Source organism: Sphaerodactylus townsendi, linkage group LG13 (genome assembly GCF_021028975.2).
Source record: "Sphaerodactylus townsendi isolate TG3544 linkage group LG13, MPM_Stown_v2.3, whole genome shotgun sequence".
Taxonomy (NCBI): Eukaryota; Metazoa; Chordata; class Lepidosauria; order Squamata; family Sphaerodactylidae; genus Sphaerodactylus; species Sphaerodactylus townsendi.
The window spans coordinates 11,275,853-11,288,210 of NC_059437.1; the positions used below are offsets into that span (position 1 = coordinate 11,275,853).

Consider the following 12,358-nt stretch of genomic DNA (forward strand, 5'->3'; position numbering starts at 1 on the left):
ACATCACAGGGTTGTTGTGAGGATAAAATGGAGGAGAGAATGGGTTCATATTGAAGAGAAAAGCAGAGTATAAATGAAGCAGGTAAGTAAATAAAATGCAGGATCCACTTGCAGAAAAGTGATTCCCATGGATCAGGGGTCTGCAACCTGCGGCTCTCCAGATGTTCATGGACTACAATTCCCATCAGTCCCTGCCAGCATGGCCAATTGAAGCATTGGCCATGCTGTCAGGGGCTGATGGGATTTGTAGTCCATGAACATCTGGAGAGCCGCAGGTTGCAGACCCCTGATCCATGGATAGTACCATTTAAAGGGAGTCAGAGAAATAATTGGATGTTGCCTGGCATGTAAGGCCAGGTCAGCTCCATTAGAGTTGCCACTTCCAGGTCAGGAGATTTGTGGAGATTTGGTTGGTGGAGCCAGTGTTTGGGGCGGGATGAGTATAATATCATAGAGATGGACCTCCAAACCAGCCATTTTCTTCAGGGAAAATGAGTCCTGGAGATGAGTTGTAAATCCAGGAGATCTCCAGATTGGACCTGCAAGCTGGCCACCTTATTATCCACCTAGTTTCTAACTGATACAGATTTTATTATCTTTCCCCCCGCCTGGTTCCCGTTGGCCCAGTTCACATGTTTTGGCATGCTTACAAGCTCTACATCTTGTTAACACAACAGGTGAGAATGTGCCATTTGCCTCTGGGGACCAAAACTGACAAAAGAGGCCCATTTTAACTGACACTTGGAAATTGTCTGGGGGAGAGAGGCTGATTTGAATTGCAGCAGCTTTAAAGGAGGCTTCGCTTTTTCGGTACCCGATAGTGATAATGGCCTTTCTTGATAGGAAGTTGGCAGGGTCCCAAAGGGAGATGAATTATGGGCAAACATGGTGGCTTTGCCTTGTTTGTAGTGTAATGGAGAAAGCAGGACTTTGAGAAGCAAGCAGGATGAGCTGATTGGGAGGCCAAGTGTGGTTTGTGTTGCGTCAATGAAGTCTGTGTGCTGCAGTCATGGTTGCCTCTGCCTCTCCCTGCATCCTCATCTAGATTACTTGATTGATTAGTTTATTTAAGAGATTTCTGTGCCGCCTCATCTGAGTCCTGCTCGAAGTGCAGGGGCAGAGCAAGAAGGAACAGCAGCCAGGGCATGTGTGTGCCTTGTGCCCCTGCCATGCCCCGGAAAGCCCCCACTACGCCCACACACTAGCGAGCACCTGGGACATCCTGTCCCCCCACCCCATTGGCTCTATGCCACTGTCGAAGTGGCTCACAGTGAAAACAATAACAATGGACAATTCCCCACTTTACTGGCATCGACCTGAGTTCGACCTAGGTTCGCCGAAAAAGTTGTACCTCTCCGGTAGAGTCGGAAATTTGACAGTTAGAGGGGGCGAAGCTGGGATGGACCCGCGTTGAACTCAGCGGCTGTGGGGAGCACCAAGGTCGAACCCAGGTCAAACCTAGGTCGATTCAGCAAGTGGGGAATCGACTGATATCAAAACACCGTGTCATTAAAAACAACCCAGTGGCATAACCAGCATAAAACTATCCATAAAACAGACCAGAAGCAGGCTTTTCCAAAAGGTGGATAGATTTTAAACAAAAACTTGAGTAAAAAGATTAATTTCAGCCTAGCACGGGAAAAGACAGGTGAACCTTTGTGGGAGACAGTGTTCCAAAGATGAGGTGCCAACACAGTAAATGTCCCGTCTCTAGTTGCAACTTGCCTGATGTTGGAAGGCAGGGACACAGAAAGCAGAGCTTAGAGGACAGAATTATTTGGTGGGCTTGGCAGTATAGAAGTTTAAAGACTTTCATGTACCATGATCAGGTGTGTATATAGGGGTAACTTAATTGTCACGGTCTTTTACTAGTACAAAGCTGTTGAGTTATAGAGGAGCTTAGGTTTTGGGGTATATAAAAATATTTAAATAGTAATTTTTGAAGTTTTAAAAGTAAACTGTGTAGGAAAAAAATTGGCTTTGATGCTGTTAAGATTAATATAATATTGTTTGGATTATAAACTTATATTAATGCACACACGATGCGGAGACCGGGACAGTTATCCTTCTTGGCTACTTGAACATGGAGAACTGGGGTAGACAGGAGTTGTCTTGGAACTGTTTGGGATGGCCAGAAGAAGAATAGCCCACAGATCAGATCATTTTGTTGGCTATGTGGACAACTGGGCCCATTATTCATGGAGTGGGGCTGTAGTGTGTTCTCCTCATGTTCATATGCAAGGAAGCATTCATTGCCTGCCCCTCAGCTGTCTGCTGAAGTCTCAACGGACTTCTGTTTTTCCTGGTTGTCTTAACTTCCACCATCAGCTCCCTCTTAAAGGCACACATCTCATCACACCTGGTAGTTGCAAGATAAAGGGTTTTGTTAAAGTCCTTTAAACTGCAGTTATATCAATATAATTCCATGAACCACACCCTGCTGAAGAAGCAGAACAAGTCCTAGAACTGATATCTCTCCCCCTGCCCCCCACCACACTCTTACTTCCTGGTTTTCAAATGCAATAAAAGACAGCAATTTTGCAGTGATTCTCTGTTTATATTGATATATCAATATAATAAATATCAAAATTTGAAGTAATAGCCAATCTGAAAAGGGGGAAGGGAAGAGGTGAGCATGGGAGTGCGAAGGAGTGGGAGGAGTTGGTGGGGGGGAGGGGAGATGTCAGGGGCAAATCTCCCCTATTCTGGCAGCAAAGAAAAGTAAAGTTGGACTTACATTGGTGTCTCTTGGCATGGGGAGAATGAATGAGAATGAAATGTGAAAGCGGGGCTTTGAAAATACATCTGTACAAGAGATCTTGCTGCTATGGACATTCACTCCTGCCATGCAGCAGAGACCTGGTGTCTAATGCGCACTACAAGGAAGCTATCAGGACCATGGATACCTCCAAGGCCAGCAATTTGCTCCAGCATCTTATGTCCTTGGGGGATGCCCTAATACCCTACCCTTTTCTATTGAGGAATTGGTTCTTTAAAAGGTCATTATCTCCATTTTAACTATCTCAGGCTAGGCAGATTGGATTTATGTGGCATCTTGTGGGGCTCAAGGGGGTGCTCTGCAAAGAAGTTACCTGTTAGGGTGGTCTGGGCTGCTGATCTCTGGGTCTGTTTTGTTTTTGTCGGTCCACTGCTTCCTGAGCCAGGCTGCAGATGCCCAAAGGCCATATCAAGGCTCAAGTTTGGCCTTCCAAATTGGTATTTGGGTCTGTGCTGGGGGCCAGATACGATCCCTGCCTCATAGTCGACATCCAGTTGTTCTGATGCTCTGCCGTCATGGCATTGTTAAGGTGGCATGCACTGGGTGGCAAGAAATAGTTTTAATTGTTTGCAGTGGCTTGGTTTCCTGCTTCAAAGCTGTACCAAACCTCTTGTTTGCTTTCAGAATTATGGATTGGAGACGGAGAACCTGCGGACGCTCTCTCACAAGTTGAACGCCTCGGCCAAAAACCTTCAGAACTTCATAACGGGTAGAAGGAGGAGCGGCCATTACGATGGCAGGGCCTCCCGAAGACTGCCAAATGATTTTCTGACCTCTGTTGTTGACTTGATTGGTGCTGCCAAGAACTTGCTTGCCTGGCTGGACAGGTAATTCAGATTTCTACCTTTCTGAGATATTAAATTCCTCTCCCCCAACAACGTTCGATGATAACATTCAAGGGTTGTAAATCTGACCTTAATGTTAAGTTGACAACAAACAAGGTTCTTTTTGGAGCTGATTGTAAAGTTTGGAACAGTTTTGCCTTTGTGAAATAATACTTGAAATTAAGGTCGTGTCAAATGTTTACCTGTTTCAATGTCGGGGTTGAAACTAGCAATTTGAGTGGAGTAGGAGAAGCTAAGATCATGCCGAAAATATTCATCTTGGTCTTTTCTTCTTTGATACCACCATTTTCTTGACTTCTGCTTCCTTTGTCACTTTTTCTGATCCAGCTGCTTTTTCTGATCTCACTACCCCGGCTTCCTCCATTCTGTATTAGTCACCTGGGTGCCATCGCCCAAAGAAGGACTGCAACGAGAATGGAATGTTGTCATAGAACCGTGGTGGCGAACCTTTGGCACTCCAGATGTTATGGACTACAATTCCCATCAGCCCTTGCCAGCACGACCAATTGGCCATGCTGGCAGGGGCTGGTGGGAATTGTAGTCCATAACATCTGGAGTGCCAAAGGTTCGCCACCACTGTCATAAAGCTATTGGTGTGACATGATGGATTCTCTGGTTGCCAGCAGATAAAAGCACAACAAATTAGATTTGTGCTCAGTAATCTGGCCAAATGAGGGTAATAGCGTGAGGGCAGGTAAAGGCAGGTTTTTTTTCAAAGAATACTAAAAAAGGAAAGCTTCTTCTTTTGCATTGCCAACAAAAAAAATGCTTCCCAAAGTCGGGGAAGCAGTGTTGGTTCCACCCTACTTGAGATGAACGCAGACCTACCTGAAGGGGGCAGATTTTCCTGTCACAGAAAGGTGACTCTGAGGGAACGGTCTTATCCGTTCTTCAGCAGTGCCGATAAGGGGTAATTGCCCACAGAAATCAAATGGCCGTTTATCAATTTGGAAAAAAAAAGCGAGTTTTTATTCTTGGCCAGGGTGGACATAAATTTTGGGCCAGGTTTTTCATTCCTGGCTCTGTAAAGACTTTTGCAAGCTTAAAGAGTTTTACAAGCTTAAGTGCTGTTTAGGCCTGGACTGAGGATGAGTCTCCAAGGACTCGAGCATAGATCTTTGCTGATTGAGATTCTGAATCTAACTGTGGCTGTGAGTAATGCTGTTTTTTTAGTTCTCTGCTCCATTACCGGGCCTTTCCCCACTTCCCTTAAGCCCCGTGCTACTCGAGGAGAGTAGCGCGGGGTCCCTCGGCACTCCGCACTGAGAGGGGCGGCGACAGCGCAGCCGCCCCGAAGCTGCTGCTGTCGTGCCCCTCAGCGCGCAGCATCCCAGGCGCTCTTCTCAACGGCGCCTTTTGAGCGCGGGGTCATGGGGACGGCCGGGCGCGCGCCTGGGATGCTGCGCGCTGAGAGCAGCGCGGGGCATAGAGGGGAAGGACGAAAGTGGGGAAAGGCCCCCCAAGACCTTGCAACACTGAAAGGTCCTTGTCAGGACCAGGGGCTGTGGCTTGGTGGCAGACCATTATTTTGCCCCTGAAAAGATCAGCCAGCAGGCACCACCTACTCTGCAGTTGTTTACTTTGTGAGGGTGTGTGTGTGTGTGTGTGTGTGTGTGTGTGTGTGTGTGTGTGTGTGTGTGTGTGTGTGTGTGTGTGTGTGTGTGTGTAAGTGTTCCTATGATTTTTTGTTTCCACAGGGATTCTCCTCCTGCGAAGTGTCCCTAGCCGAGCTGCCATTTTGTCTACCCTCTGCCTGCCCCCTTTGGGATTTTTTTTGACATCTTCGCTCTTAGGCCCCTTCCGCACATGCAGAATAACGCACTTTCAGTCAACTTCCACGGTTGTTTGCAAGTGGATTTTGCTATTCCGCACAGTAAAACCCAGCTGCAAAGTACATTGAGAGTGCACTATTCTGCATGTGCGGAAGGGGTCTCAGTGTAACTTTGCTACACCATGTCAAGTCAAATTCATCAGTTAAGTGCCAGTCTGATCATATTGAAATGGTGACCTGAAGAGTGGGTAGAACTGCTGTGGTGTGGACGGGGAAGGGTGTGGAGGAGCAAAAAAAAAACCTGAAGCAAGTTTAACGCACATGAATCTCCTTCACTTTCCCTGTAAGGGTGAAAAAAAGTCAGACTTTAAGAACTTTCAGAAGCAGCAGGGATTCTCTGATCCAAAGGCAGGATGACCGCAAAAGGGGCCGGGGGGTGGGGTGGGGATATGTGCATAACTGAGAATCAAACCTGAAGGCAATGAATGCTCAATGCAAAGAAGAAGAGTTTGGATTTATATCCCCCCCCCCTCTCCTTTAAGGAGACTCAAAGGGGCTCACAGACTCCTTTCCCGTCCCCCATCACAACAAACACCCTGTGAGGTGGGTGGGGCTGAGAGAGCTCCAAAGAACTGTGACTAGCCCAAGATCACCCAGTTGGCGTGTGTTGGAGTGCACAAGCTAATCTGGTTCACCAGATAAGCCTCCATAGCTCAGACGACAGAGCAGGGAATCAAACCCCGGTTCTCCAGATTAGAGTACCACATGCATGTAAAAGCCCACTGAAAGACTTCTGTCATTTAGAGTTGGAACTGCCAACCTCTGTGTGGTGGCTGGAGATCTGCTGTTGTTAACAACTGGTTTCCCGGTGACAGTTCACCTGGACAAAACATCCCCTTTGGAAGGTGGACTGTATGACATCATATCCCACCGAGTTCCCTCTGCCCCCCCCCAGGCTCCACCCACAAAATCTCCAGGTATTTCACAACCTTGAGCTGGCAACCCTACTCAGGTTAGATGAGACTGTCCTTGATCGGCCTGACTTGGAATAAGCTTTTATGTATTCATGGGGACGGGGAGTTAGACTCACTAGCTCTCCGTTGTACTTTTGTTTACTGACAGTATTTTTTTTATCCTTTCTCTCAGTGGTATTCTCGTGGCAGATCAGAAATAATTCCTTAAAATAAAACGGCATAAAAATCCCTGGGTAATAGAGACCGGTGTTGTTATGAATATTCTGGGCTGGTTTGCTGCTTACACAGAAGTGTTCTTTTGTTCTTTTATTCTTTTGTTCTTTCTTTGGAACAGCTCAAAACACGATTCGCTCCCTTGTAGTCCAAAATGGTTTGCCTCATTAGACTATCTCAGAATTTCTTCCCCATCTACTTCTGCTGTGGGTGTGGGGTCGGCAACCTGCGGCTCTCCAGATGTTCATGAACTACAATTCCCATCAGCCCCTGTCAGCATGCCCAATTGGACATCCTGGCAGGGGCTGATGGGAATTGTAGTTCATGAACACCTGGAGAGCCACCAAGCCTGAGCATCTGGCAGGAGTGCATGTGTGCTGCGGCAGTATCAATCCTTCCATGGAGCTCCCATGTCTGCTGTTACCTGCATATAAACAGATAAGGATCTAGACTAAATTTCTCATTAGTGAAATGGAAATTTCTCATATAACCTTTTCCACAGCAGGTCACTGATCTCTATGAAATGCTGCTCTTGCGGGATAGGGGAAAGGCCCAAGGGGGGCTGCAGCAAGCAGAGGCGTTGGTGGGGATTGCAAGTTGCGAGCCAGTGTGGCACAGTGTCAGGCCCTGGATCTGTAGATAATCACCAGCCTCTAGATTTCAAGTCAGAAGCCTTTATTGACAGACATTGGATGGCATGGCTACGGAAAGCCAGTTCTGACGAACGGTCTTTGGGTACAACCTTTTATCCCCCGCAGCTTCTCTCCTCCCTCTTTCTCACTCCATACCAAAGGCAGAGCGAAATAGAACAGGAATGCTATAGCCCCATGGTGGCGAACCTTTGGCACTCCAGATGTTATGGACTACAATTCCCATCAGCCCCCACCAGCATGGCCAATTGGCCATGCTGATAGGGGCTGATGGGAATTGTAGTACATAACAACTGGAGTGCCAAAGGTTCGCCACCACTGCGCCGTTACTTTTCTCAAGGCTGGTGTGAAAGATAAGGTCTGGGGCTCTTGGGTGCCTCTAGTTCACTACATGTTGCAGATCAAGGAAAGGTGGGAAAAGGAAAGAAAAGATCCATTAACATGACAGAGCTCCCTTTGATGTCAGAAAGACCCAGAGGGGCTACAGTGTTGGACTAGAATCCTGGGAGGTTAGGATCTGAATCCTCACTATGGGAACTTCCTTGGCGACCTTGAGCCTGTAACATGCTCTCTCCCTGATCTATCTCACAGCGTTGTTGTGAGCAAATGGAGGGAAGGATGATATTCTAAGCTGCTGGGAGTCCCACCTGGGGAGGAAAGCAGAATATCAATAAATAAATGCAAAATGCGTTCAGGTTCGTCTCAGTCCAGCCCTTAGAGTTTTGAGTCCACAGGCTTGATCAATAGGCAAGACGATGGGTCAGTTCTTCCCAGGGCTTTAAAAATGGAAGTGGCAGCTTTTCCGAGGCTTTGTGTATGAGCAGGAATGAAGGTTTAGCGCTTCCCTTCTGTATAGTTTTACCAGTCAAAGCTTAACCCCTTAACGCTCACTCCATTAACCTTGGAAGGAAACAAAAAAGGAGAGCAAAAATATGTGCTTGACTCTTTACCACAGAGGTGTCCAACTCTGGCGCTTCAGATGTTCATGGACATGCCAGCAGGGGCTGATGGGAATTTTGACCATGCCAGCAGGGGCTGATGGGAATTTTAGTCCACAAACATCTGAAGTGCCAGAGTTGGACACCCCTGCTTTACCCTTTCAGGGCTAACAGCAGAACTTCAGATGGGGAAGGGCTAACTCCCTTGCTCCCCCTCACATGACTCTGATCCATACTAAGGTCCTAATCATACATTACAAAGCCCCCACGATCCTCCCATGTCTGCTGCAGGTGCTGTTGAGACAAATGCTGTCTCCATGCTGTCTCCATGCTGACTTCAAATGGCCCTGAGGAGCAACTATTTGCCCGGGCTTTCCTAGGTAAGGTAGTTCCCCAGTTGCTACACAGGGTCGAGATTTGGGGAGGGGATCTAAAGAGGCTGGATTGATTGGACGTCATTCAGAATACCTTTGTGAGGAAAACCTCAGAACTCCCTCAGGGTACCCCAGCCGCACATTTGAGAATCGAGGCAGGTCTGTCTTCAGATTCTATGTGGGCTCATTTAAAGCTTTTGCGATTTTTACCTGTTGCTCCTGGACTCATATGGATATCAGTTTTATTGGAAGGAAAACTGTTGGTTCCAGGTTTTGATTCCTGTTTGACAACTTTTTGATTTACCTTTACTTGAGACTATCAAAACCTGGGACTTTAATACAATTCATGAATGGGAAAATGATAAGCAAGGGAATCATGATTTTCAGTTTGTTCAAAACTTAAAGGTTTTCTACGTTGTACCCTCATTTTAAGCCAATTAACATTGTTCACAGTATTTGTCTGAGCTGATGGATGAATCATTAAGAAAAACACTGATGAGCACCCGTGTTCAAACACTTGACTTACATTCAGGGCAAATATAGTGACATTTCTCCAGATCTCTGTTTCTGTCCATGTGCTTATAGTAGATTTGGTTCATTATTCTTTATTGGCTATTATACATGATACTATCCAATCTAGAATGAATCAAGTTATTTCCACATTTTTCGGGGTCAGATGAAAATCGAATCTGTTTCCTTCCGTCAGATATAAATCCATCAATTACATATAGGGTTGCCTCTTTTTTGTATTTATCAGTTGAATTAAGGAAAAGGTTTGTGCCTGTCAACCCTCAAAAATAGACTTGGGTGTCTCATTTCTGTTGATGGAATTGATTATTGGGCTTTATATTATTGTATATTTTATCTTATTGTTTCCTCTTTTAATAATATGATTTTTATGTTACATTGTCAAGGCCTTATAGCACTTAATAAACACTTACTATTTGCCCCATTGAGGAAACTTCCATGTATTGTTGGGCGGCATATAAGACTCCCCATGGGGCAAACAGCAGCTCCCAGGCTATTTCAGGTCAGGGAAATGGCAAGGCAGAAAGGTGTGGGCCCCCCCGCCATCCCCACACAGCATGGTCCTGATCCAAACTGGGCTAATGTGGGCCTGCAAATTAAATTTTGATCATGGAATTCCCAGGGCATGTGTGTATCGCCAGAACCCACAAGGGATGCAAAGAATTTGTAACATGCGATTTAAGCTCTTCATTCTCCACTCAGCTGCTGTTTCCATGTAAAAGATGCTCAAAAGATTTGTTTTCATGTCTCTCTTAAGTGTACATAAGTAAGGTCCTAAAACTTACTTGGACGCAACCTCTGCCTGGATCTTTGTACTCAGTACCATTGCAGCTGTTTTATCTCAAGAGCGAAGGAGTCCATTGACTAAGTTTCCTTCTGGGATATGAGCAGTTAGGAATATTTCCATCAGTGCTACATAAAGTTAAAAGATATTTTTTAAAAGAATTTTTATTGGTATATTTGGGTCAATCTTACAATCATATTTCATCATTATATTACATCCGTAATCTACTTTCCCCCCTTTTTCCCCCCCCCCCCCCCCCAAATTCCTTTCTTTTTTCTTTAAGTGTGCAGCAGCAGGTTCATCCGTTCTACTCTCTTTTCCCATCTGTCCTCTTTGATTCCGGCTTCTCTTGTCCACTCTACGAATTCAGTCCAAATCTTCATCATTTCCATTTTTTTTTTTGCCAGGCCCCTTCCGCACACGCAAAATAATGCGTTTTCAAACCACTTTCACAACTGTTTGCAAGTGGATTTTGCCATTCCGCACAGCTTCAAAGAGCACTGAAAGCAGTTTGAAAGTGCATTATTCTGCATGTGCGGAACAAGCCATAGTTGGTTCCTTGACATTATTTCAAAAATTTCTAATTGTACTTGTTCCCATACATATTCTTATCACTTCTGTATTGTCCATATCCTTTTATCTTTCCATCCCCATGCAATTAATGCGTGGGCTGCTCTTATTATTATTTTATATAATGTCTTTCTCCGTTTTTCTATTGTTTTATTTTCCATTATACCCATGAACAATAAGTCTATATTTACCAGTATCTTAACTTTTACATATTTTTCTATATACAATATAACTTGATCCCACAATTGTTTAACCTCTTTACATAAGTTTAAAAAAATCGATATGTACACATTCATTGATCAGAGAATGCTTATAGGAAATATGAATGGTACCCATTTGTTATAGTGTGTTAGCCTGCTTTGCAGGCACCATGAATGAGAATGCTCATAACTTTTAAAATTCCTTCCCGATAGGTCTCCGTTTGTCAGTGTGACAGAATACTCTCTGCTGAAAAATAACATTGTTCAACTGTGCCTGGAACTAACAACCATTGTGCAACAGGTAAGAGTTAGTTAATCTTATATGAAGTTTCGCCTAAAACATTCCTCCCATAAGAGAGAAGCAGACTGATTTCTTTCTTGCTGTCAAACCTAGATCTCATACAGGAGCTACAAGGAAAAGTCTTGTTAGCAAGGACCAGCATCCAGGCTTTTTAGCTAGTAAGCCTGATCTGATTCCAAAGCTTTTCATGAGGTCAGGGAGAATCACTTGATCCAAGGTAGAATAGCTAGTTGATCCAAGATAGGATAGCTTCCCAGGATAGGTGGCTGGTCTCTCTGCAGCTGAATCTTCCTCTTTCGCTAGAGATCCAGGATGACTGACTGCCTGAATCCCCTCAAATCATGAGCTGAAGAGACGCTTCCCTATTATGCATGCAGTGCTTACCCCATGCCCCGTTTCATCACAGTGGGTTTTCCCTATGGTTTCCCGTTCAACCTGGGGATTCTCCTGCTGCAGTTTCCCCAGCTGAGTCGGCTGCCATTAGCCTGTTTTGCTAGGAAAGAGTGGGAGGAACAGCCGCTGTGTGGTTGGGGGAAGGCAGGGGTAGGTAAGGGAATGTGGGAGGGGTGAGGAAAGCTAGAGCTTGTGGAACACACACACACAATCCTCTCTTTCTCAACAAAATGAAAGGAAAAGTTGCATTTGAAGAGGTTGTGGAAGCTGAGGAGCTTCTCTGATCTGGGATGTGATGAGTTCAGGAGGGGTGAGAATGTGTGCGCAACCAAGAATCTGACCCGCAGGGAATGTATGTGTAACCTCAGCTTGTGGGTTCTGTGGGGCAGAACTTGGAAGGAGTTGCAAAGAACCAAATTTAAACAAAACAGTTTACTTCTCTTTACAAATAACATTAAACATCAACATTTAACATTTCAATTCAAGGTCCTGTTCAGGTTGCATTTCAAGTCCTTCTAGTTACAGTCTACTGATACTGCCAAGTCCAATTCTTCTTTGCAAGTGGGTTGGCTCCTGAAGACTCCAAGGGCTTGATGAACAGGATGCAACATGATGAAGGTTTCCAGGAGAACTCTCACCCATTACAACCACAAAAAAGAAACCCTGAAACAATAAACTCCAACATTTACAACATAGCAAAAACAACTACCTTCCCAGTAGTTCCCAATAATATTGCAGTTTACCTTAACAAGGTGTTAAGGGCTTATAGAACCAAGGTCCGAGTCTGGTAGCCTTGTCTTCTCCAAAGAGCTCTGCAGCCTTTCTGCTGCTCTGAGTCTCCACCCCCTTACTGGTTCAACCCATTCTGGGCATGGGGGTTACATATGCTCACTGCAGGGCTGAACACAAGTGCATAAATGGCTGCTGCGAACCTAAGTTCCAACACTTCTGACCCACCCAAACCTTCACATTTCCTGGAACTCGCCTTCCAAGACTTCTGTATCCTACATAATGGCATGCTATTGTAAGAGCATCTGC

At 45.3% G+C, this 12,358-nt stretch overlaps 1 protein-coding gene across 1 annotated transcript in view; it reads left to right on the forward strand.

The window, feature by feature from the left end:
• LOC125442954 (connector enhancer of kinase suppressor of ras 2-like) overlaps nt 1–12,358 on the forward strand; it is a 358,128-nt gene that overhangs the window by 45,742 nt on the left and 300,028 nt on the right. The window contains exons 3-4 of the mRNA XM_048514758.1: nt 3,404–3,606; nt 10,840–10,927. Coding sequence (XP_048370715.1) covers nt 3,404–3,606; nt 10,840–10,927 — 291 coding nt within the window. The remainder of the gene's footprint in view (nt 1–3,403; nt 3,607–10,839; nt 10,928–12,358) is intronic.